Source organism: Myripristis murdjan, chromosome 9, assembly GCF_902150065.1.
Source record: "Myripristis murdjan chromosome 9, fMyrMur1.1, whole genome shotgun sequence".
Classification (NCBI taxonomy): Eukaryota; Metazoa; Chordata; class Actinopteri; order Holocentriformes; family Holocentridae; genus Myripristis; species Myripristis murdjan.
Window position 1 is genome coordinate 22,378,449 of NC_043988.1, and position 25,790 is coordinate 22,404,238.

General features: G+C 40.8%; 2 protein-coding genes across 2 annotated transcripts in view; one reads left to right on the forward strand and one right to left on the reverse strand.

Moving 5' to 3' along the window:
- The first annotated feature begins 17,542 nt into the window (after positions 1-17,542).
- Positions 17,543-18,525, forward strand: LOC115364740 (transmembrane protein 252-like). The gene is made up of 2 exons (XM_030059305.1): positions 17,543-17,808; positions 18,252-18,525. The coding sequence occupies exons 1-2, from the start codon at positions 17,543-17,545 to the stop codon at positions 18,523-18,525; spliced, it is 540 nt and encodes a 179-aa protein (XP_029915165.1).
- Positions 18,526-21,608: 3,083 nt separating this feature from the next.
- The window catches only part of pgm5 (phosphoglucomutase 5), a 27,173-nt gene continuing 22,991 nt past the window's right edge, over positions 21,609-25,790 (reverse strand). Inside the window, exons 10-11 of the mRNA XM_030061160.1 lie at positions 25,254-25,391; positions 21,609-22,216 (exon numbers count right to left, since the gene is read on the reverse strand). Coding sequence (XP_029917020.1) covers positions 22,127-22,216; positions 25,254-25,391 — 228 coding nt within the window. The 3' untranslated portion in view covers positions 21,609-22,126. The remainder of the gene's footprint in view (positions 22,217-25,253; positions 25,392-25,790) is intronic.

Here is a 25,790-nt window from a genome sequence, read left to right on the forward strand (position 1 = left end):
GTGGTAGCTCCAGACTACAGGAGCTCCTGACAGCAGTAAGGTCCCCAGACTCCCAGCCCCTCATTAAACATTGACACAAAAACACTGCAACTGTCTGTGTGTGAACAGTAATGAAGCACAGACTGCTACACCGGTATACACACCGCAACTTAGCACAGCACGAGCTTTCAGTCCGTCTAAGTGTGTGTGTGTGTGTGTGTGTGTGTGTGTGTGTGTGCGTGCGTGCGCGTGTGCACTGTCCATCTGTGTGCGCTCATTAATGAGGCACATTTGTCCATAGAGGTGTCCACTTAGATATTGAGGAATTCGTCAGCTTTAGAAACAAAAGCGCTAGTCTGCTGTCAGAGGCCAGACAGAACTGTCCATTTGTTATGTGATGGATCCCTGCCTGTGAGAAATACTGTGTGTGTGTGTGTGTGTGTGTGTGTGTGTGTGTGTGTGTGTGTGTGTGTGTGTGTCTCAGCATCCAAAGACACTCATGCATGTGTGTGCTCCTGTAAGAAAGGGTGCGCTTGCTCATGTGTGTATATGTGAGTCTGTGTGTGTGTGTGTGTGTGTGTGTGTGTGAGTATTTCCTGTGTGTCTGACCTGTGCTCAGGTCCCTGCTCAGTTCCAGTTGGTAATGACGTCCCTTGGGTGTACCACAGTACAGCAGCCTCCTCCGGTCTGTCTCACTGTATACTCCTAATGACATCATGATCACACACCGGCCCCTTTCATGCCAAAAGCCCTCTTCCTCACCATTGCCATCAAAATTACTATCCAGAAAATCTATCTTCCTCACTCTCTCTCTCACTCTCTCTCTTTCTCTCTCTCTCTTTCTCTTTCTCTCTGCCTTTTATACACACACACACACACACACACACACACACACACACACACTCACACCCAGTGTCACAACCTCACATCAAGGCCTTGGCATTTTCTTGCAAAAGTGCAGATCTATTGCGCTCTATATGTTACAAAAAAGTACACTATTTTGAAGTCGAACCAAAAGCAACATAATTCTCAGTTCTTGAGTTGTATACAACATAGGTTGTAGAGGTAGGGCCAGTGTTGCAAAGCAAAGTGCATGTAGTTCTATCTTCCTACATTTCTACATTTTAGGCTCAGATAAAGGCTTCCAGATCCAACCTGTTCCCAGGGCAATGCAAAGACAAATGAGCGCTGGATAAGTATTTGCCTTTAAACTGTGTTCAGCATTAATGTTTTTTGTTCTTTTAGGCTACGGTTGAGAAGTACATTAATACCGTAGATATGGAATAACCATCTTATGTCGTTGTGTTATTGTGATCGTTGGCTGACAGGATTCAAAGCCTATTCCAGTGCTGTCCAAACTATGGGCTGCAGCCAACTGGATGTCAGGAAGGCTATTGAAAGTGAGCTGCCAAATCAGTGATAAAATAACATACAGTTTTTTATTTAACTTTTTTTTTTTTTTTTTAACAAGACCTCATGTACGAAGTTAATGTTAGTTATTCATACTGTGGGATTAACTCTGTTACTTTTCATAAATTCAATAAGCTGCAGTGTTATATTGTGCACTGTTATTAGGACAAGAATATCCACATTTTTGCACCAAATATTTACTAACTCATCCACTGAAATACCATTGGCATGTCATCAAATCACATCCAGAGGACAGTCAGAGTTAAACATGCTGCACTGTTGCTGAGATAAGATGTATTTCAAATGTGTCAAACAGATACGCCTCATGTACTTTTGTTGGTACAGGAAAAAAAAGTTGGGTTTCTTATGTTTTTTTTTTTTTTTTTTTTTTTTTTTTAGAAAAGCTGACAATAGAAGCCTCTGGGAAGATCGTCTCACTTTCTTCCAGTCTGTGCTAGAGGAGTGCTCCCATGTGCTCTGAGAATGCCAAAGCTCCTGTGTCCAGTGATACTTTTGAATGGATGTGGGTCGCAAATAGTTTAAAGTTTATAAAGTGGACCAGGAGTTTGAAAAGGCTGGGAACCCCTGACCTATTCACTTTCACAAAATGTGAAAAATAAAAGTCTCCAGAAGTGCACAGAGCCACAAAATGACGTCAGTTCTTTGCAGGTCTGTTACCAAGACAAAACGCTACAATCTTCCAATAATTTATCCAGTACGTGTCCAGCTGTCTAGGAAAAGACACTTAAAAATGATAGCCACGACAGTGAACTTTTGTTGCATTCAAGAGTGCATCTAGGTTTCTTTTACTCTGCCACTTTTCAGCAAAGGCTCTGGACCATTGCGGTGCATCAAGCTTGCTATCATTACAAAAGTACAAAAAGGATCATAGGCCTGTGTTCTTCAACACAGCCTGCAGCATCAGCCTGGTTACCACAGGGACTCTCTTCCTTTCCTCCTCTTCTTACAGAAGGCCGATGGAGTTTGATCTCCTCTCTCCCCCTCCATCGGCCCCGAGGCGTCTGATTAAATGCTAATTAAAGCCGTTAGCGCTGCTATCACCGCTGCTAACTCCTCTCTCTCTGTCACAGAGATTAATGCCCCTCGTTCATCATCCCACCTCGCAGAGCCTGAGTACCTGCCCCGCTCGCAAAACCTGATCAAGTCATCAGCCCCATAACCCCTCTCCTCCACTCCCTCCCGCTGCATGAAGATGGACGAGAGGTTTAAATTTTAATTTGAAAATTGCCCTCAATTACTTCTGCGGCGACCACTTGCCGGAGCTTCTCATGTGGCTGAGTGGGAAGGGGTTACAGCAGCGGGTCAGTGGCCGTGATGAGCGATAAGGGGACATTAATAAGAAAGGCAGAGGTTCATTTAAAAGCAGAGAGGACAGTGGGAGCAGCTTTCTCATTATTTAACTCCCCCAGCTTTATTTAAAGGACTTTATTTAAGGATACCAAGTTAATGTGTCCTCCAGGACAGACGGTTAAAGCGCCTGACAGAGTGAGAAAGTTACGGCCATAACTTACGCCCTGAGCACACACTGTGGTGCCATCTTTTTACCTCTTTTGACATTCTCGCCATTTTTAGGCAGCGTAGAATGAGCCTCAGAGGGATATAAAATGTTAGAACAAAGTTACACACATCATTTAATTTTATTCTTTCACAATCTCTGGCCCACAAATGTTTTATTGGTTCCAATATTGGTAATTATAGGCTATTGGAAGATATTGAGCTATGCATAACAAGTCAGCCAAATGTCATTTGAAGCAACACCAGATCAGGAGAACTATGCCCAGGAATATGTAGCTGCTCTGCAGGGCCTCATCTGGTGTTTGCTTTATGCATATCATTTTTATTGAACAAGTGCACTTATGCCTCTACCATGAAAAGTTCTTTATTTTCTCAATACACCTCACTGGAAATCAAAGATTCTTTGCAGTATGAAAATCGCAGGTGGCAAAAGGAGAAACTATTCTAATAACGTTGCTGAAATTTAGTAATATGACAAATACAGCCAGTGTATAGCCATTTCAAGTGCTTTATTGTGTGAACATGCACGTACCTCAAATGACATGACCCTGACAGTTTAGTTTAGGTTTCGTTCACACCATATTTCATATGCACTGAGTCATGAACAAACACTGGGCAGAAAAAGGCTTTCTTTCTGTGCTTTCACCCCCTTACAGTGCCCAGCCCTACCAAGTATGAGCCAACACTGCTGTCATACAATGGTTTCCAAGGACAATTGACAAATATAGAGAGATTTATGCACCTGTGACCCAACTGTTCCCGCCCAAAAATATTTTCACTTCATCTCTTACTGTTATTGCCAACACTCTGCCGGATGCCTGTCCAAGGGCTCTAAATCTATCCCCCTAGTGTTTATAATCATGTCACAATGAGCGCAGAGAAGTAGAGGAAAAACCCACTTTACTCCTCTTTTCTCCTGCTCACGTTTCTTACTCTCAGCCATAAAACACACATGCGATAAGGCATCATGTCTATGCAGCATATGCATCAATTTTCCTGCACACTGCAAAAAATGTCCACCTCAACAAGTGATTTCATCCCATGTTCAGTGCTAAAATCCTGTTTTTCTTAAAAACATGTGGGGGGAAAAAATGCTAGTGGCATGAGGTAATCCCATTTGTTTCCAATGCAGTTTCACTCTTTTCAGGAATAAATAAAATAAATATGTTGAAACAAGGCAGACTATGACATTTTATTTCATTTTTTTCATTTGTTTTTAAGAAAGACAAGATTTTAACACTGAATATGAGCCCAAATTTTTGCAGTATTAGAGAAATTTAATATGATCGGAAAAAGGCTTAATGCCAACCTCTGTATGACTGTATATGTCCTATTGAAGCTCAGGGGCTGCACTACAGGAATAAACAGCATAGTCAAGGTTAGTGGGCTTCACCCGAAGAGATAGCTTTAACATTCCATAACTAGCTGATTAAAAAGCCTGAATGAGTAACAGCATGTTGTCCCCCACATAGTCATCCAGTCTGCTCTTTTCTTTCCGGCAGCAGCAGGCTCCGTGTGTCCGGCAAACGGGAACAAAGAAGTGAGAAGAGAGACAGGGAGAAAGAGGGATGGAGAGACAGGAAGAGGAGAGAATGAGAGCATATATCAAGGCCGCTTTCAGTGACATTTGTGCTCTCGGTGTGGAGAGCCACTATGAATATCAATATGAACTCATGGAGAGGAAACGTAGCTTTTTTTTTTTTTTCCTTTTTTCCACTGAGCTATTCATGCACACAAGAAATCTATTCAAGTCAATGTAATGGCCAATCTCAGTACTGTGCTCACAGTCTGTACATGGTTCTGTGAACAGCACTGCCTCTGCTCTACATCTTCTCTCAGCCTCTCATGAGGGTGGTTGGGCTTGTATTAGTGAAAAACACTTTATTTCAAGTGCAACTGTGGCGAACACTACGGCATGTAAATCAGATTGGATTAAATGTGTGCATGAATAGTAGGGATGTTTTGTTTTCACCGCAAACACATATGGCAGCTCTAAGCATATGCACATGCAGCTGCCATATCAGAATAGTTGTATGGATAGACCTACAATTTTCTCAGTACAATGTTTTGTGCTTTCACGCATGCCTATTCCACTCCTCTCCTTTCCTCTCCTCTTCTCTCCTGTCCTCTCCTCTCCTCTCCTACTTCTCTTCCTCTGGTGCTTAGAGATATAGAGTCAAAGGGATGCAAATCTGCCCACTTCCTTCCTCCCTTCCCCCATCTGCAAACAGAGATAGCCCCAGGCCAGTCCCAGGCCTCTCTATATGCAGAACCAGTGACAGGAGTTACGCACCATTCTCCCCCTGTAACAAACTGTTCCCTCCCTAACAAGCTGCCAGCGTTGCTCTCACTGGGGTGGATGTATGAAGCTGTGTGATTGGATTGGTACGGCAATAACAATAAGGGCAGTGAGCTATGGAATAGTGCGCTAGCTGCTGCCTCCCTATGCATGTGGATGCTGTTTCTACTCTATCTTTACCGCCTCCTCTCTCCGTCTTTGCTCACCTTTGTGGGTGTACGCGTGTGTGCATGCATCTGTGTATGTGTGCCTATACTTGAATGCTGTGTGTGTGAGTGTGTGTGTGTGTGTGTGTGTGTGAGAGAGAGAGAGAGAGGAGGTGGTGGGGGTGGGGGGTGGGGGGTTGCACACTGTTGGCTCCAGGCTTATTACTTTAAGGTGTCTCAAGCCCCAGCACTAATCCCTGTCTTCTTCAGGGAGGGATAACAATAATACAACGAGATCCAGAGGTACTAATGAAATCCTATCAGGTTCCCGAGTCTGAATGTCAGAGAGAGAGAGAAAGAGAGAGAGAGAAAGAGAAAGAGAAAGAGAAAAAGAGAGAGTGGTGATGAGAGTGTATGGGGTATTGATTGAAAAGAGACCAAAGTGAGTGAGAGAAGGAGGGAGGGAGATAGAGGCAAGGAGGCATAGTCATGACGAGAGAAAGTAGTTGCTGAAAAGTGAGTGAATAAACAGAGTGGGAGTGAGGTTTGAGGAGGAACAGGGAAACGTGAAAAGAATCAGAGAGAGACAAGAGAAAGCAAGAGGAGGACTCGTGCTCTGGAGCAAAAGTGAGGAAAAAAGAAAAAGGGAACGAGGGAGAGAGCAGGCAAGAAATCGACGAAAAGAGAGACGGAGGGTGGATGTGAAAGTTCGGTATGAGTGGAGACAGAATGTTTTCTCTTCGGTGGCTGAGCATGCAGCAGCGAAAACACATCAGCCCCCGACTTGAATAGGCTTCAGACCCAGACCAATTCTCCCTCCGCGTCTCTGCCAGACCCACCATTCGCCCCTGGGATTGAATTAGGCCTGCCCCATTATACAGTTGCCATGGGGACCCTGACACCTCCACTGATGAAGTGAGAGCCACGCAAGGCTGAGTTGCTGATCAGAATGTGTGTGTGCATGCGGGTGTGCTGTGTGAGTGAACGTGTGTGTTTGAGTGTGTGTGTGCCACTGATATGTGTGTATGTGCGGGCATGCGTGTGTGTTTTTGTGTTGTGTGCACCCCTTTAGTTGTCTATTCGGGGACATGCTGCTACATATCGGTGTCCCTGAAGTCACTGGTTGCCATTTACAGGGACAAAAAGGTTAAAAAAGTTGAGCCTACTTTATATCTTTGCCTAATCTAAACATTTGATTCTCATTCATCAGCCCTTTGGTGCTCTCCCTGCAGTCCTCTAGCCCAGTTTTTAAAGTCTAAGTCAGGACCCAAAGGTGGGACACAGGAAGATTAAAAAGGGTTCCTAAATAACTTTAGTAGAAGAAAAGAAATTGGTATCTCAAATGTACTTGTTTTATTATACACAGTCTTTGCAGGTCCCTATAAAATGTGGAATGTAACACAATTAAGATTCTAGGAATTAAAACACTATACATTCTGCTGCGTTCGCCAAAATAAAACATATATATTTCTATGTTTAATGTTTCACAAAGCTCATTCATTCATTCATTCATTCATTTTAACCTCTGTCCCCTATAAGAAAATGACAAAAGCAGAGCTTCAAGGATCCATGTGACCCTCCAATAATATCCTCACAAAAACAACTGGGTAAATGCCGAAACTGGATACCTTGTCTGTCTCTCCACATTGGAATTTTGTCACCAACGCACTTCTAATGGATGGCCAGAGAAAGGATGCCACCCACAGCACCATCTGGCTAATGCCCCGTCCTCTGCTTATGAATTACGCTAAATTGTGCCCAGGAGAGAGAAGCCACATGTTCATTATGAAAGCTGCAGGGGTATTAGAGATCCCCTGAGTCGCACCAAACGAGCCGCGTGTCACAGGAAGGCGTGACACACAACACGGCGCAATGAATTTAAAAAAAGAAAAAAAAAATAGATACAACCTTCTCCGGTTTTAATGGGATGCATTCATCAGGCAACCTTGACTGAGGTCTGACAGGAATGGTTTTCTATTGTTTTAGACACGACGGACTGCTCTGAATCTGTTCTCCATGTGATGAATTCATACTAGTGGAGGTAATGCTGTTGGGTAAGTCATGCTGTTCCTCATCCAGAATCCTCAACCAGCATCCATCATAGATTGCGTGAAATCAAGAGAACCTGCCTGATGGATGTCACTCCTAACACCAGGTGGCACCTATACCTGGATGAAGCAGGGCAGTCATTTTGTGGCAAAATGCGTACAATGGCAGCCAGCTTACGCGAACCGCCATTAGGTGCCTTTATCTCTGTCTAGACCAACATGAGACAGACCTAACGGCATCTGTTAGTTCCTATAACAATCCCCCTGGTATTGTAGGAGAATAAGACTGGGCCCCCTTCAGTGAATCAACTGGGGGTGGAGAACCCAGTAGAGAGCCATAGCAAGGTTTTGGAGAGAAATAAAATGCTGCTTTTTTGTCATTCCACCACAGTGTACCATGCATGGCCATGCAGGCAGGCAGATGGGGGAGGTGGAGGTGGAAATAAAACATGCATGAGTCGCCTGCAGCCCAGGAAAATAATTACTGTCATTTAGCAGACATGTAGAGGGGAGCAGCACAGCCCAGTCTGCCCACCGTATACTGCCACACTGCCTGCATACCGATGAACTGGAGAAAAAAAGAGAGAGGGGAGGGACTGAGTGTGAGAGAGAGTTGTGTGTGAGAAGGCACAATGTTTCCTTGTCTGATGGTAATAGATGCCGTAGTTTATTTTCAGGATGTTTCCATACGTCATTCACAGCTAATAGAAAACTACAGGTTGACTGCATATTTCTCCACTGCTGTGTAATCAAAAGAAATTAAACAAAGAGGCTCTTCTTCCCATCTATCTCTTCCCCTCAAAGGAGTTCCAATACAGCACAATACATTACAATGTGCTATTTTGGGTCCTATAGCTGCAATGGAGACAAGTTGTATATTTCTCCAAAGATCAGAGAAAGGGATTTGACCTCTCTGTGTCTACGCTGAGGGCAGATGTAAATCACGTCCCCCTCCTTCTCTTTCTCTCTCTGTGTCTTCCTATCTATCCATCTCTCTCCCTTCCTCTTTCTCCTTCTTTGCTCCTTCTCCTCCTTATGGTTGCCTGGAGTCAGACCACAGAACAAATTTATAGGTGGTGGAGGGCTGCCAGTGGAGGTCAAACGCGTGAGCGGCTCCCCCTCTGCCTCCCTATCATTCTTTATGGCTGATCTAGTGGTGGAGCCTTCATTACCCTGAATTATACGCTGCGATTATTACCTCTCCCCCTGGCCCACGCAGGCCAGCGCTGGCCCCATCATCTTATCATCTTACCCCAGAGGAACGTAATGCGGGAACTCCAGTCGACTCTCAATACGAAGAGCAACATCTGCCTCCAACATGACTCCACTGCGGATCTTTGAACTTTACATCCTAACATCCATACTATGTGATGTATGTAGTATATGAGATCACAGGCGTATTTTTGGAGACCTGTAATGGACTGCAGAGGCTTCGTCTGTTGGGGTGTAGGCACTCTATGCAGATTTACAGTACTGCTTTACTCTGTAGGTATAACTGGACTTAGTGGAGATCCACTGATCCTTACATTATTACAAATGATGTAACATTATTGCAAACTAAGTTCCTCTTTCTGGTGGTAAAGTAGAAACCAACTTACACTGTTCATGTCCCTCACACTTAGTCTGTTTGCTTTCCAGAGGCTCTACCACACCCCAAATATCAAAAGTGCCTCCAATTTGCCCAGAGTATTGTAGTGTTTGTAGAATTACATCACAAAAGATCTCCATGTTAACAGGTATTTTGTCTCATATTCTGTCTTAAAAACTTTTTTTCCTCAAAATCAGTTTTTTTAAAATGCCAGAGGGATGAGATAATCTCACTTGTTTCCAGTACTAATCAACTTGATTCCAGACTTTTTTTTTTTTTAAATCAAAAGTCATTTTCCTTATTCTGCCTTGTTTCAATGCATGCTCCCAGAACAATTCCTGAAACAAATTAAACTGCATTGAAAACAACAGGAATTATCTCATCCTACTGGCAGATTTTTTCACTTGTTTTCAGAAAAACAAGATTTTATGATTTTATGTGAGACTAGATGATTTGTTAAGATGGATATTTTCCCAGTGTGCAGTCTGCATTTTGTAAAACATCTTCCTGCTGGCCTCTCACATACAGCAGAGACTCCCTATGTGCTTGTTGAGCTCCTGCCCTCTTGTTAGTAGTCTTTTTTTTCCCCTCCGCATGTGTGGATGTGTCTCTTCCTCTGCACCAGACAGCAGATTGATGATCTGACCCAAAGACTCCTGGTTACATGACAGCTCAGCATCATTGTTCCTGATTATTGATCCAGTAGGTGAGGAATGTGTCCTGCAATTTAGACATGAAAATTGCACAGATTCCCTTTTGTTGTCAGTCACTTGACTTACTCACCCACGTACAGTATTTTCATCACACGTTTATTACTGCAACTATGATGCCAGCAACAGTATGAAGTTTGGTAATCTAGGACAATGATTGTCAAAATATGGGTCCTGATCCACTGGTGGGTCCTAGCATAGAGACAGGTGGATGGTGGGAAGGCTGCATCAGTGCAGTCTTTTCTCAATGATAAGGGGCAAAACTTTTACATTATAAGCCTCCAAAAATCACTGAGCAAAATGCCCTAAATAAGTAACGACGACTGGAGAACAGGAGCAGCCTTCTTAGGTATCTGACAACATGGGTAAATGTTTTAAAAAGAAGATAGAATTATATAAATAGAATGATGGACATTTGCCTTTTTTGCATTTTACCTCACAAATACTTTGGTTGGTCGCAAGACATATAATACCTCTACATGTGGGACGTAGGATGAAAAGGTTTGGGAACCCCCACTCTAGGCAGTTTGTATCAGTTAAGTCCACAGCGCTCATCATTTATATTCTTGGTGTGTTACACATTTTCAATTTTATGTTCACTTGCAGAATCTGTGCTGTTTCATGGCCTAAGTGTTTGTAGAGGAGGATAGCAGACAAGCACTGGACGACACGTGCTGTACACTGCCATATGCTCCATCACAGCTAAACTTTAAAGACATTACTGAGACTTTCCGAAGGTTTTGCCTAATGTCGGATTTTCCATTGTCTCAGACGCCCAGAATGTAGGCTAATTGCTTTGTTCTACTGTCATTACATGTTCAGCGTCTATGATAAACCTGCACAGGCTTGGTATGTAGTATATCTGAAACAACTCAGTGCCAACCATTGCTTCTATCAGCCACAGACACTGCTGTGGTAACTTACTGTTACATACAATGTTTGGTTGTCCAAGCCATTTAAGGAAAAAAAAAAGTTTTACTTGAAGATCTGCCAGGCATGATGAAGGTAATGACTGGGATAAATGAACACAGTAAGTCCATATAGCACACACACATACACACACACATCTGTAGCCATCAGCTCAGTCAATGGGCACACTTACAGAACTTGTTGTGCTATATCATGACCCAAGTGTAAATACAGACTCAGCGGGTGGGCCGTAGACAGGGTGGGGATGATGCACGCACACACATGCGCTCACACACTACTCCCCTCCTGTGTGCTGCGATATCAGGCAGCCAGGCAGGGAGTCAGGGAGCAGTAACAGGGCTATTAGGACTCCCAGGGACCCTATCGATCTCCTCATTGATTCCCCCCAAACCCCCCCACCTCTTGCCTCTGCTAGTCCAGACAAGTATAAGGGTTGATACAGCCACTACAGGAAAGAGCAGTGTTACACTACAGGCGAGACCACATGAAACACTGGACATGGGAAGAGCAGTAAGAGAGCAACTGAGATGTACTGAGAGGGAGATTGAGAGTACCAAAGAGGGAGAGGGAGAGGGAGAGGAAAGTTGAAAATCTCTCTTTCCCAATCGCTCCATCCCTCCCTCCTTCCATGATTACCCTATTTCGTCTCTTTCTTCCTCTTTTTCCCTCTTTCCTCCCGCTGCTGTATGACGACCAAATTTGAAAACTTCTGAAACTTTTCTTGAAGCAGCATGTATGGCTCATGGTAAATGATATCACCATAAGCCATAATAGCTATTCCAAGATGATAAAATAATACCATGGCGAGAGACTGAGAGACTGGGTTTATAAAGATGTTATCCAGTGCATGGAGCTCAGGAGATTTATAATCTGTGACAAAATGGGGAAAATGTGAGCCGCAATTCCCTGTGTGATTGAGCATGGTTATCGAAACCAGGCAGGCTGGAACCTTCTCCTGCTTCCAACTGGATCGCATTAAAGTTACGTATGTGACTACAGGTCTAGGAGATGGTTGCCTTACACCACAACCCACGAGCCTAATGTTTCATGACAAAGTTAATGCTTGCGTTTTGGTTGAAGGAATTATTTCTGGCAATCTGCCTTGATAATTTTAGTCAATAATTTAATTTAAGTTCAAATAGAATAACTAATCCCACATTACATGGTGTTTAATGGTGATTCTGCAGAACTACCACGCACTAACTAAATAATCCAATGTCGCCCCCACTGGTCCTCTTATGGTACTGCTCCTGTATATGACTGCGTTGCCAGTGTTGCACCCTAAAATGCATCCATCATGACTAACCTATGATCATCTCAACAAAGTGAGCATTAAGGTCCACCACTGTGTGTATGTTCTCTCGAGAGTTTGTGACAGTGTAATGTGTGAAGTTGTGTATTGCTGAGTGTGCAGTCTGACCCTGATGTGTATTAATGACAGAGGGGACGGCAGGTTCTCATCAGAGTCCAGCTGATTAATAACCAGTCCTTCACTCCTTCCCTCACAACTAATGGCTCCCTGTCTCACACTGTCTATAATTATCATTCAATAATGAGGTCCGTGAGTGTCTGTGTGTGTGTGCGTGTGTGTGTGGATGTGTGTGAGAGTGAGTGAGACAGAGGGAGAGAGAGAGATGACAGAGGGAGAGAGAGAAGAAGAGAGACATTATGTGTAAGTGTTTAGGTTCACCTACTGGGCATGTCGTTTTTATTTATTGGTTGTAAACATATTCCCCCCTAATGCACTACCTGTTGCTGGTTATTATAATAATAGACATTTCTCATATTATACTCTGTAGCAATAATGCATTTAATATGACAGTACAACTGACCTTAAGTTCAGTTAGATTCATTTTTTTGAGGATTCAGCTTGAACTGAACAACAAAAGCATCAGGGTCTGAATGTAAAGTTCTCTTTCTGTGCTTTCCCCTTTTATTCATTCATTTGCAACATATTGAGAAACAGTTGTTTCCCTGTTAAAGAGACTTTTCTGTGAATATAAGTCACTGTGATCTTGCAGCTACTGTGAGGAGCAAGCTTAAAGCAATGCAGAAGTTTAGTAAAACATTTGCCTGTTTATGTTCTTGAGGTCAGTATAAGTCTATATTCTGACACTCAGGTTCACCAGGAGCTCTGCGTTCACGTAACTAAACTCAAAAACATAGTTCAAACTGAATTTTCAAGATACAGACTGGAGCCCCTTTCACACATGCACTGAACTCTGCAACTTATACCGGCTTTGACCAGAGCAGGTGAACACAAATGTCTGCATCAGTTGTTTCGCATTTTATCCTCCCACCTGGATCAATAACTCACAAGTGAGAAGTTGTTAGAAGAGAAATGATGACTCTTTCTTTCCATAGTGCTGTAGACAATGAGCTACAACCTAATTTTCAGCCAAACAAGCCATCCTCTGAGCTTGACAAGCAGGGACTGTCTAAAAAGTGCAACACCAAAAACAGATACTACAAATATAGCCAGCAACGTCACTGTTACACAGTTAGTATCCTGAAATCCCAGGTGCCACCCAACACCCAAACCAGTGGTTCTCAAATGGTTTTTAATAATGTACTCCATTTGAAGTATTCAGCCAAGTACCCCCAGACAAAAAAAAGCGGAAAAAAAGTTGGAAAAAAAGCCTATATAACGAGGTCCAATCCAGCTCCATCACTGTCTGTAACTACAAATTGACACTGATAATATTTTGTCAGCTCTAGTTTTGCTTCTTTTTCACTTCTTCCCCCTTGCTTTCAGCTGCATCGCTGCTACATTTCAACCACAAATCCATTTTCTTGATTTTTGTCTTGGCTTCTCAGTCATAGAGAACAAACGTCCTCACTCAAGGACCACGGCACCAGATTTAAACCAGAAACTCACACACTGATACACTGACATTTGATTATTGAACGTATTATCGCGTAGGCTAATTATTTTAGGAATAATGCATGGCTGTATATATGTATTTTTAAATTAACATTTTAAAAAATCTCATGTACCCCTGCAGTACTCCAACATGCCCCAAGGGGTACATGTGTCCCATTTGAGAACCACTGGCATAAACCATACGGAGTATTTCCCGTAAGTGTGAGTGTATCTGTCACAAATAATCTCCTGTTGTGTACATGAGAGAAAAAAGAACTCCGCCTAAAGTTTGGACCTGATTCTACTCGCATTGTGTGGAATTCATATGTGAAAACATCTTCAGAGTTTGAATGAGAAAGTGAAGCTGATGATCTGAAAAACGTAGACTGCAAATCCACTGACCTGAATTCACTTTCTCATTCAGTTATGTTTTGAAAATCCAGCGGTCAGTATAAAAAAGAGCATGCCCCCTGCTTCCTTATGTGTTCCTCTTTGAGTCACTTTTGTAACTTGTTCATACTTCAGTTATGTTTTTGAGAGCTGATTTGTGTGTTTCCCATTGAATTCAAGTGTCAAAACAGAGACTTATATTGAACTCAAAAACATATGCAGGCATTTATTTATTTATTTATTTATTTATTCATTCATTTATTTATTTATTTATTTATTTATTTATTTATTTATTTATTTTACTAAACTTGCCTTTACAATAACAATGAGTGATAGAAACCCTCAAAATGTTACTTTTTTATACATTTTTGGAGCAGCTTTGAGTAACATGTCATTGTCAAATAGGTGCAAATAAAACCCACCAGTACTTTTCCTTCTTTTCCATTTTGGGAGCCAGATGACTAAAACATTTGGTGTTTTTAATTAAATGACAAATGAATAAACCGTACATTGGGAAGGAAACACAGATAGATATGACTTCTTGCCTCAAATGGATCTGTTATAATGACACAGACAGGGAAATTCCTATGAGCAACAATCCATTCATGTAGAAAAAAGTACACCACAAGCAAGGTGAATATTTGATTTTGATTGGCTGGTGACGTGCTGCTATTTAAAGACAGCACACTGCAGAGTCATTCTTTCATTTATAGGGCCCTAATTCACTCACATTATCAGTCTAGACGATTTCTGCTGTCAGTTGTGATAGCTTAAAATATAGCCTTCAATCAGTGCTCTATCAGGTATTGGAACATGCTGTCATCTTCAAAACAGATTAAAGAACTGGTTCTGATGAAAGCACCATTTGGTCTATGGCCAATCAATCTCATACAGTACACCTGGCATTACTTTAGTCAGCTAAATGTGGTGGTCAGCCATGTTGATTTACAACATACATGGCATTTATATAGCCCTACCATTAATACTCATTATTTGATAATTCCCAGCTATTAAGATGCCGATACAATATCTGACATGTTGATCAGAGAGCAAGGGCTTTGCTAATCTGTCAAAAACATTGCCGTGGTGCAATACTACCATCTCTGAGTTCAGAAGATTAACTTGGCTCTGATAAGACTCAGGGCTCATAAAACCATTAGACTCTCAGAGCTCCAATATGAGCTTTGATAACTGTGTTGCATTCACAGAAAGTGTCGAGGAGGTGTGGAGAGACTTCATTCATAATATCATACTGGGAACGGCTTACCATTCATAATGTTTCACTTGCAGAGGCTGGCTCGCTAATTGATGACTGATGAAGATGACCAATAATCCACGACCGAGGTGCAGTGCAAAGTAGAGCCTGTCGATCAAAGGCAAATACATGACATTCACAACGGCTGTGCAACTGAATATTTCCTATATTTTAATCACCTTAATATGCACACACTTTATTGTCAGGGCCATTTGCAGAAAAAAAAAAATCCATTGAAATGTAGTATTAATTTGTTTAGAGGAACCACTCCACAAGGCCCTCATTGCAAAACATTGAAAAACAGGGCAACAAAGCAACAAAATGTATTGCACACAATCTACATCAATGCAACAGCCCCCCTGTTTGCACCTGGAATATGTTGGCATTGGTCAAACATCTTTTAACTTTCATAGCACTTGCATGAGTCATGGTGGCATAGAATACCATTCTCTCACTTTGAGTGAAAACTAACCAGCGTCCTGTGGAGTTCAAACCAAATCTTTATGAAATAGCACAGTAGGCCATTGAAGGTGTATTATATGAGCAAACACTGACTGTAGAAAACCTAACAACCGGTCCTTGGATCACCTGTCTTTATTGCAGGTGTGACCAGTGCTGTTTAGTGCTTGCTTACTGCAGAGTTTATTCAGTTTTATGTAACAAGGAAGTCCTATATTACTGTAAAATGACTTTGAACATTACTGCTTGCCACAATATGCCTCGAGGCCAAAGTGCCTGCAAAGTGTTTCAGTGTCATCCGTTGACATCCTTTCAAAAGATTTGCATGATCTCAGATTCGAGATGTCTGTTACTTTGAATGTGTATGATAATAAAATTGAACAAAAAAAAAAATGCAAATGGAAAGTAAAATGAGTTTATTTGAATCAAATTAACAAAGCACTGGCTAATTGTAATGAAATTGTATGATTCAGTTCAACTACATTTACATTTGTCATTACTGCACAAAAAATGCAATTATTTCTAAATTTAAACTGACATGTGGAAAATTAAGCACAGCTTCAGTTTAAAATTACAATAAGGAGGACAAATTAAAAAGTGTTCAGAGTTGTTGAAAGCATCTTTTCAATTGTCAGTTTTGCTGTCTTTGTTTGTATGCAAATCTTGCTGAACAAAATCTGCCCCCATCACAAATTTCACACTGGATAAATTTGCACCAAATTTGCAAGTTGCAAGAAAAGCATGCCCAAACAACAGCAGCCTGGGAGAGCATACTGGAAAACAGGTTTATGGAAAAGTCACTTTATGACTTCTTAATTGTGCTGTGTCAAACAGTCTGATGCAACAACAGACACACCCAACAGCCGGTCACTTATTCTATGAAAATTTTTTGAAACTGTACAAACAAAACACCTTCCACCCCTGTAGCCAACTGCATAATGTGTACAAATATGCAGTCAAAAGAGTAGACAGAACCTGTCAGTTAGAGTTTAAAATTTGCATTCATTTTTAACTGATGTGAATGAATGATCTAGTTTATAGTTAATTAATTTGTTTATTTTGTTGTGGTGCTGTGAGGTAGAGGGCTCACGGATTATTTTAATAAAGACTAAATTATCACATTAAAAAATACACAGCTGTTTTGAGGTTTTGCCATTTGCAGAATGAAAACAAAAAGCACTTCTGCTACTACAACTACTACTAGTATATAGTGTTTTTCAGAATTTATAGCATAAACACAGAAAACCATCCATACATTCAGATTCATAGATCACACATCCCACACTGAAATGACTGCGTGTACCTGTTGTAATCTATACCTAGCCTCACATTTTTGCTTTTTTCAGTAAATGTTTGAAATGAAATTACAAATTCTGAGTAACAATCCAACCCATTCTTAGTGTTTAAGAACTGAGATTATACAGATATATTTTTGGATAACATCTAGTTTGCTGTCATTGTGTCATTTTTAATACCTCTCACCCCAAGGAATTTTACCTAGAGTCTGTTTTTTTTACCTAGAGTCTATTTTTGCTCCATTACCAGCCCTATTCCTCTTATACCCGTGGCACCGTATTAATGCTGTGTTAATATACAACCGAGGAGGCAGGCACATGCCAGCCACCTCCCCTTCTTCCAGAGGGGACAAAGACAAACTTTCACAGACTCACACACCTTCAAGTGCAGCTCCTTTTGTTGGTGCAAGCACTTGTGTGAAAACTGAGTTGTGACAGGCATGTGTAAAACTGAGTGAGTCTAATCCTGGACTGGCACCACAGCTAGAGATCAAAATACAATACTCCTCCCTAACAACCTCCTGCCTTTTCCTTGTAGCTTCAAGATCTTTGAAAGAACTTAACTCTCAAGACAGAGAAAAATAGAGGAAACCTGGAAACACCTATAAAGAAACAGCGAGTGGGGAAAATGAACATGGATGTGAAGAAACAGCTGTGCTCCCTGGCCCGTGTGGTGCTGCCTGGCATGGGATTTGCCTTGATCTGTGTTGGAGCCTACCTGGTGTCTCTGCAGGCCAACTACCACTTCACACTGAGGGTCATCTTCGCCTATGTCATTATTGCCTGTGGCTTCTTGGCTATGCTCACCGGGGTCTTCTGGGCCATCTGCCACAGCATAAAGAGCAAAGTGTACCAGAGAGGAGAACACAGCCGGCACATCCATGTCTACACTATTGACAGGTCAGGATGAGTCTCACTGCATGTGGTGAACCAAAAAAAAAGTAGTATAAAGATGCTCTGTGGTGTACTGTAAAGCAGCTGAGCTAGGCTTACAAAGTACTAAAATTTAAAGAAATGTGAGCATTTTAACTAGTTTTGCTGAATACCAAATATTGAGGGAATTTGTGTCGAAGCAACCGTTTTTTCTTTGCAAAACAGTGACCTATTTGTTTTTTCCAAATATCAAACTAATCATTAGTCATTTTCAAGTATCTCTCCCAAGTAGTCTGTGAAATGTGCAAGGAAAATGTTGCCTTTTGTGTTAGCTTCAAAACACATTCAAGAAAAATTCTAATGTACTGTAAAACTGGTTTGTCCATACTTATAAATGACAATCATACAGTTTCAGTTTGACAAAGTCAGTGCCAATAGCAACGATTCGTCCTGTGTCTTTCCCTCTGCAGACCCAGCTCCTACCCTCCGTCTTATGAGGAGTCCCAGGGGATCCAGGCCTGTCCTGATACAGCCACTGACTCTGTTGTGGTGATCGACAGCGTGGACACAACGATGAGCCTGGCACCTCCTCTGTACTGTCGGGACAGCTCGGAGAGCCCCGACTGCACATGGAGCTGGGAGCAGCCTCCTCCTTACACTGAGACAGCGCCTGTTCTCCAGAGACATGCTGATGCAGAGGAGCAGCAGTGCCCAGACACTGGGAGAAGTAATGTTTTTGCCTAATTGGTTGAAAAAATAGGGAGGATTGCTGATCCTGGATAGAACTGACTCCCTGAGTCAGTGCAACTTAACTTCATTTCAAGAAAGTCCCACACAAAAGGGACCTGCCGCATGCAGATGGATTGCACGGCCACTAAATGATGGACCATGGGGAGGTGTTGATTTGCCTTTGTGCCCTGAACCCTTGCTCAGGCCTTGACCTGTGAACTCAGCCCTGGTCCCTGACCTCATGCAAGACCATGCCATTAGCAGGCCCATGTGAAGGTCTGTAAAGTGGAATTGCCTTTTGGGACAGAGGTGTTGAGGTACTGGCATCTTGATGTTGCTCACATGGTGCTGACTGGTGTTTTACCTTGCTGTCCGGTTTCCTAAAGCCATCTATGAGATGCATGAACTGTATTTTTGAGTTGTGAACCTGTGTAGTGGTCTTAGGTAAAAGAAGCAAAGCTGACAACAATATTTATCCGGTTGTTTCTATGTAAGTCTGGATGTACAGAGAGCACTCTCCCTCTTACCTGCACTATATATCCAATGTATGCACTTTTGAGATTGAAAATACCTGTACGTTTTCAAGTAATGTCAATACCGCTGTGTGTACTGGAGTGAAAGTATGTGATAGAGTAAGACTATTATTCAAGATACTAAAGCTGTATTGAATCATATTGCATTTTCATTTCAGTTGCAAATGTTTCTTGTTGAACATGAGAAGCATCTTTAATAATTTAATGATAATCTTGTATATTGTATGGCAGTATCTGTTCACACTTTTCTGTACAATTCATACTGATTCTATATTTGTTAATAAAGAAGTCCTAAAAACAAAATCTCTTGAACATGTAGCCTGTGATAACTTCAAATAAGTACAAAATTACAAATTAATACAATGATTACTGATGTGACAAACTTGGCTGAATTTAGCTTGTAATTTAGCTGTGCTGCACATGGGAGTACACAAGTGAAAAAGATCCATGTGTGAATTACTTTTACTTGCCAAGCTTGTGATTTGAGGTAATTTAATCAATCAGCAGAACATCAGAAACTTCATGTAAGCAATTCATGAAACTCTATACTAAATTTACAGTAAGAAATGCACACTGATTCTCATTCAACCGCATGTATAATGTCTTTAGTATCAATTTAATGTCTTTCTTTTCCATTATATGGCAAGCTCTTTTCACACCTTCTTGTATAATTAACAATAATACTATACTTGTAAGTCCTAAAAACAAAATCTCCTTCAATCTCCTACACAATGTGATGCAAGTTCAAATAAGTATCAAATTACAAACATCATGATATCTCGACAACTTGACTTGGCCTTTTTTTTTTTTTTTTTTTTTTTTTTTGGCTTGTTAGGATTGCACTGCACATTGAACTGTACTTATGTGTTAAATACACATCCATATCATTTATCATCTATATTGCTTGTTGGCCTATCCCCTAACAATTTAACATGTGTGGAGGCAATACGCTCAAGTCAATAATTTATCATTTGAATGCTGACAGGTGTATTCGACTATGCTGAACTTGTATATCTTGTATGACATCATGTGATGTCCTAACAAGCTATTAAAATGGTGTCCGCTGTCCCAACCACACGACGAAAAACAACTCGGCTGAAACCTCGTCTGCAATCCTGAAAACAACTGATGGAGCAAGAAAGTTGTGCAGACCTACTTTGAACTTTGCAGCGTAATCCTTGACCTGCACCAGTGAAAAAGATGCGTGTGCTCGTTAATTTGCCTAGCCTGTGTTTTGAGGACATTCGTTCACCCAAACACCTGCCTGCACATTTGACATCAGTCCATGGAACATCAGCAACTTTGCCTGAACCCAAAACCAATTCCTACAACTCTGCGACAAATTTACAGTAATAAATGCACAGTGATTCTCATCTAACCTCACGCATAACCCCTGACATCATAAAATAGTTGAATGAGGCAATAACCTGTAATGGCTCACAGGTAATGTCTGCCTGACTGAATGAACGTATCCTTGTGGATATCCACTGGCATATCCTCAACATATAATGATGGCAATAAGTGTGTTTATGAGATCCTGTTCTCTGTCTCTCATTCAGGCTGAATAAAGATCAACCCTCTTTATTTCTTATCTCTGCACCACAGCGTTAACACATGGCACACTTGGTTCAAATGCAAGGGCTGTGTGCACAGGGGACAAAAGACTGTTTCCTCATTTTCATGTGTTCCACGGCAAAATGCTGTACCCCAGTTTTGTTTTGTTTTTCTTGTTTTTTTTTCTTCATCTTATGGTACCTTAAGTTGACTTTGGTTACGCTCTAGACTCTTGTTTGAGGTGGTTTTGTATGACGGACACAGATATTTCATATCCGTGTTCGTCATACATAATCTGATATGTATGATATGTATTGATATTTGTAATAAATTAAGTAATAAATTGTTTAGATGTCATACATGAACAGTAACAAATTGATTCAAAGTAGTGGGGGTAAAATATGTTGAAATGAAGACACATATATCTTGGCACCTTTAGAACCCCTGGGGAACCCCACTTTGAAAACCACTGACATGTATAATTAATATAACATAACAACCCAATTGCATATAGCATAACAAACCAAATAAAATAATCAGGATTACACACAAAAGAATTTATTTGGATAAAAAAAGACACAATCAATTTAAATAGGGTTATATGGCATTCCCAAAAGGCAAAACAGAAAGATTAATGAAAGAAACAAAAATGTCCACATAGCATAGTATATTTTTGTTGATCACTATAAAGAGCCCAAAGTGTTCCCTGTGACTTTATCTGGCTAAGGCTGCTTGGTATTTCACGTCTCCATCCTGTTGGAAGTGAAAACTTCTGAAGGCTGCTCCTCATGGAGCAAGATATGCATTATCTTGATTTTATATCAGACAACTAACTGGGTTTTAATTCACTTCCATATCTTAGTGGTGATGCAATGTCTGCTCTATTTTACAGTTTGATAAGAGTTTGCATGAAATGATGAACTCACTGAAAAACAACATTGTGACATTTATGAGTGGATAGGCGTAAGCATTGTGAGGAGTGAACACGGCATAAAGTGATGTAATACAAAAACAGCACTGTGAATTAAAACGGACGACGCCCTTAAGCTCCCGCAGTCAATTCTTGACAAATGTAACTCACAAACATAAAGGCACTTTGCACATTCATAGATAATATCGTTGCTATGTTAGGAATATACTTTTTGTATTCATTACTGATTCATAGAGGACTTAAATAGCCTTCATGGCTTGGCCACTAAATATTATTAGTTTTCAACAACTAAGACAGATGACGGTGGCCAACAAACAAGTGAGAAAAGAGCGTGCGACTATTTTTTTCCTTGTGAACCTGACATGCTCCAGTAGTCAGCAGTGCACGTTTTTTCCCATCATTTTCAGAAATGAGGCACAAAAACAGAGACTGACTCAACAGAGATAGAAGTGACAGAGAGGCGATGTGAAAATGGCACGAGAGTAAAGGGAAAGCTCATTTGAATTTCTTGCATCAGGTGTTCAGGTGGTTGCATTTTGCATGTGTGTGCATGCATGTGTGTGTGTGTGTGTGTGTGTATGTGTGCTTTCTTGTTTGCTCAGGTGATGACGTTGGGGCCACGGCGCCCTGTCCGCTCGTGGATGTTGGAAATCTTCAGGGCGATGGCGATGAGAGGACCCAGCACCACCTGCAGTGAGAAACACACACTGCTGACACTGCTTTTTTGAGTGTACCTTTCAACATGTTACAGATTATTGTTATGTACCCTGTTATATTTCTGCTCTAATTAGGCTACTTATCTCTGTTGTGAAAAAATGATTTTTTTTTTCATCAGTTATAAGACACTATAACAGGGGTGGGCTGGGCAAGACACTCATGAAGATGAGTTCTTTCAATGTTGCTGTATTTTCTGCTTGATATCTATAGAGGTTAACAAAGATCCTAGATGACTTTATGACCTTTAAATTTTGTTTTCTTAAATCTGAAGAAGTGCAGTATGACACCCTTTTCCTTATACTGGCTTCTGCATATTTTGACTCACTGTACTGAAAACATTTTTCCTCTCGCAAATTGATTGTCTCATTGTTTGAAGGGTTTACAGTATGAGGTTGTTTATTTGTGTTGGCAATGTTTATATTGGATACAGATGTGCTGCTTAAAATGTGATTGGATATGAAAATTTATAAAGTGGCGAACAGCAACCAAGAATTGTGCAAACTTTTGCATTTAATGAACAGGATTTTTTTCCCCCCAAAACCTGCAGTTTCTCCCACTCACAAAGGTATTTGTTACACCATTACAGATCCCAAGATTTTCTCACAAAATCAAACAGGTTTTCTATTATTGGAAGCCCAAGGATGGATAAATAACTGTGTCAGGAGAGCATTGATTGTGCCCTGACCCTCTCACACTAAATTACAGTGGTCGATGGACACTGTCTCAAGCACGCATCGACCTAGTTGCTGGCCTGGAATTATCATGTAAGCCTCAAATTAGTCTGTGATTGTAAAATCATGGCTTTTATCAAGTATGACAGCATGTGCAGCAGATTTCAATTGAGTTTGATGTCTGATACAAATACAGTGCCGTTCATAAACATATTTCAAAGTAGGCTAGATGACCTAATTTAACTTGTGTCACCCAAGCTATGTCAAAACTGCGCCAACATCTGAGGCAAGATCAAATGGAGGCATAGTTTATGGCACATTAAGCCTACTTTATGAATCAATGTCGGTTAACTGATGGATCATTCATAAAAGCAGGTCTAATAAGTCTGGTCTAATAACAGCTTTACCGCCGTGTCATGGCTTGTGTTTGATCTCGTCCCGGTACATCAACGGTGTCACCTCTGTCCTTCGGCTTGCACAAAACCACAGCAACAAGACCCAGAGCAAACATGTTTATGTGTCCGCTTTCATGTAGGTTAGACTTCGTCACATTGCTCAGTGTGTAAAAATTTCAAAGAATGATAATGCTGTGTCACCTGCGTCACACAGTGAACGACTTGACTGGCCATGAGTTTTATTGTTATGGTGTTCTCTTACCCTGGATTGCATAGGATAGTGCGATCTGATACAGCATAAATTCCCCCCACAACACACACACACACAAACACACACATACACACACACGCGCGCGCGCTCCACAAATACACACAAACAAAAATACATTTTTGAAAAGTAGGATTAAATGTGGGCTACACAGTTTAAACTTTAGCTGAAGTTGTTTGTGAGGAAATTTTGCAGTAAACGTAATCTAGCCTAATAAAGTAAGGATGTTGTCTAATCACATATGTCAAGTCTGATGATTTATGTGCCCGGGATAAGGGCCACGATGATTAGGAAGTAAATTTATGATCTAATATTAATGATAGATTGTTCAAGGTTTGGCTTCAGTATGGGTCAGACAGTATGAAAAACATTATCACACTGTTACATGAACAACACAGCTTTACCACCTTGAATATAGAAAGTAAAATGAGGACGCTTTGTTTCTATGTCTTTTTTAACTGAATGATTGTGGGCTACTATGTCAAACAACAAACAATGACCAATATACAGTGGATTGAAGAAAAAACATGTCCTTCAATTAGTGTTGGAATCAAATAATTAAATACTGAAGCATTTAGACATAAACTGAAGCATTTAGACATAAACTAGACAGTGATAAACTAGACAGTTCATCACTGAGGTACGTATGAGTCAAAGACAAAGTGTGAATTAATAGTGCAAAATCTACTCTTTTCATCCTATGAGAATATTGCTGCATAAAGATCTACAGAAAAAAATCATATGCGTTTAAGTGAGACATGCTAAGAAATAATTGAGGGCATCCAGTCTTAGACCAGTGAACAAGTACATAAGTCACCCAAACAAAAGTCTACGAGCCTTTCAAAGCAAACACAACAATGTCAGTCAGACACAAACACACAGCAATCTACACACTCCACACAGAACAGCCAAATCCCTGAATATGCAAATCCTTTCCCACTAGTTATGCATTATGTGAAAGTTCTTATTGCTTGATAAAATCTTATGGTTAGATGGCCAAACATAAATGATACTGCATAGCCATCATGGCTACAGCTTTACAACCTTTGGTTATGGTTAAAGTACACTACCTATCCCAAAAGCCAAACAACGAAAGCCACATGAGCAGCTACAGATCCTAATCACTCCAAAGTCTACAGATCAAACAAATTCAATCGTGTCACGCAGTCATGAAATGGTGTTTAACGGGTGGTGTTAGTGCCTCTGTTGCTGTTTATTTTCTTTTTCTTTTATTTAAAGTAAGAGACAACATAGATCAAAAATGTAACAATGCACCTCCTTTCACTTTATGAGATGGGAAAAAAAATAATGATGATGAGTAATGGTAACTAAAAGGTAAGACAATACAAATATTACTTCTGCTACTGTTTGATATCAGTTCAATAAAAGCAAGGTGGTACAAGGACTAAACTGTCTGAAGACTAGCCTACATATCAAAAGAATAATTTTGAAGAGTGAACAAGTGGGTGTAGTAATAACTGAGCAGTGGGTTTTAACATCTTCCAATCTGAAAGTGAGACGCTGGTTTATGGCTTACAGCTCATAATCCTCAGTCACATACAAACATGAATACATACACGCATGCAGACGTGCAAATACACACACACACACACACACACACAGAACCTCTCTCCATCTCACCCACACAGACACACTCACACACTCCCTCTGCACCTGTGTCTCTCTGCTGTGTCTCTCAGGGTCTCTTTCAAAGCTCTCGGCGTAAATGCGGATGGTGGCACCCGTCCCTCCTCCACTCCCACTCAGCCGTAAAACCAGACGAGATGCATCGGTGAAGACGATCCTTAGACCCTTAAAACACACAAGAAAGGGTAAAGGAGCCCTCATGCAACAATAATCATGTAACACTTAACAATTCGGCAAAATTATTATTATCAAAAATATAACTGTAATTAAAGGCAGTATAATTAAAGCAGGATACTTATTATTATGATTATTCAGTTTAACTCATGGGAATACTACATATCAGCACTCGTGAAAAAGGGACAGTTCAGCTTCAGGGTAAATTAAACATTGGCTTTCTCATCCTGCTCAGTGATTTTAAAGAAATTGATTTATTGACTTCTACCACTTGCCGTCTATGTTGGGTTTGTAATGTCTATTATTGCAGTATATTTTATCATACTGCATTTTATTCTTTAGTTGTGTATCTGCTTGTTTTATCTCTAATACTGTCTTTGCTCTCTTGTG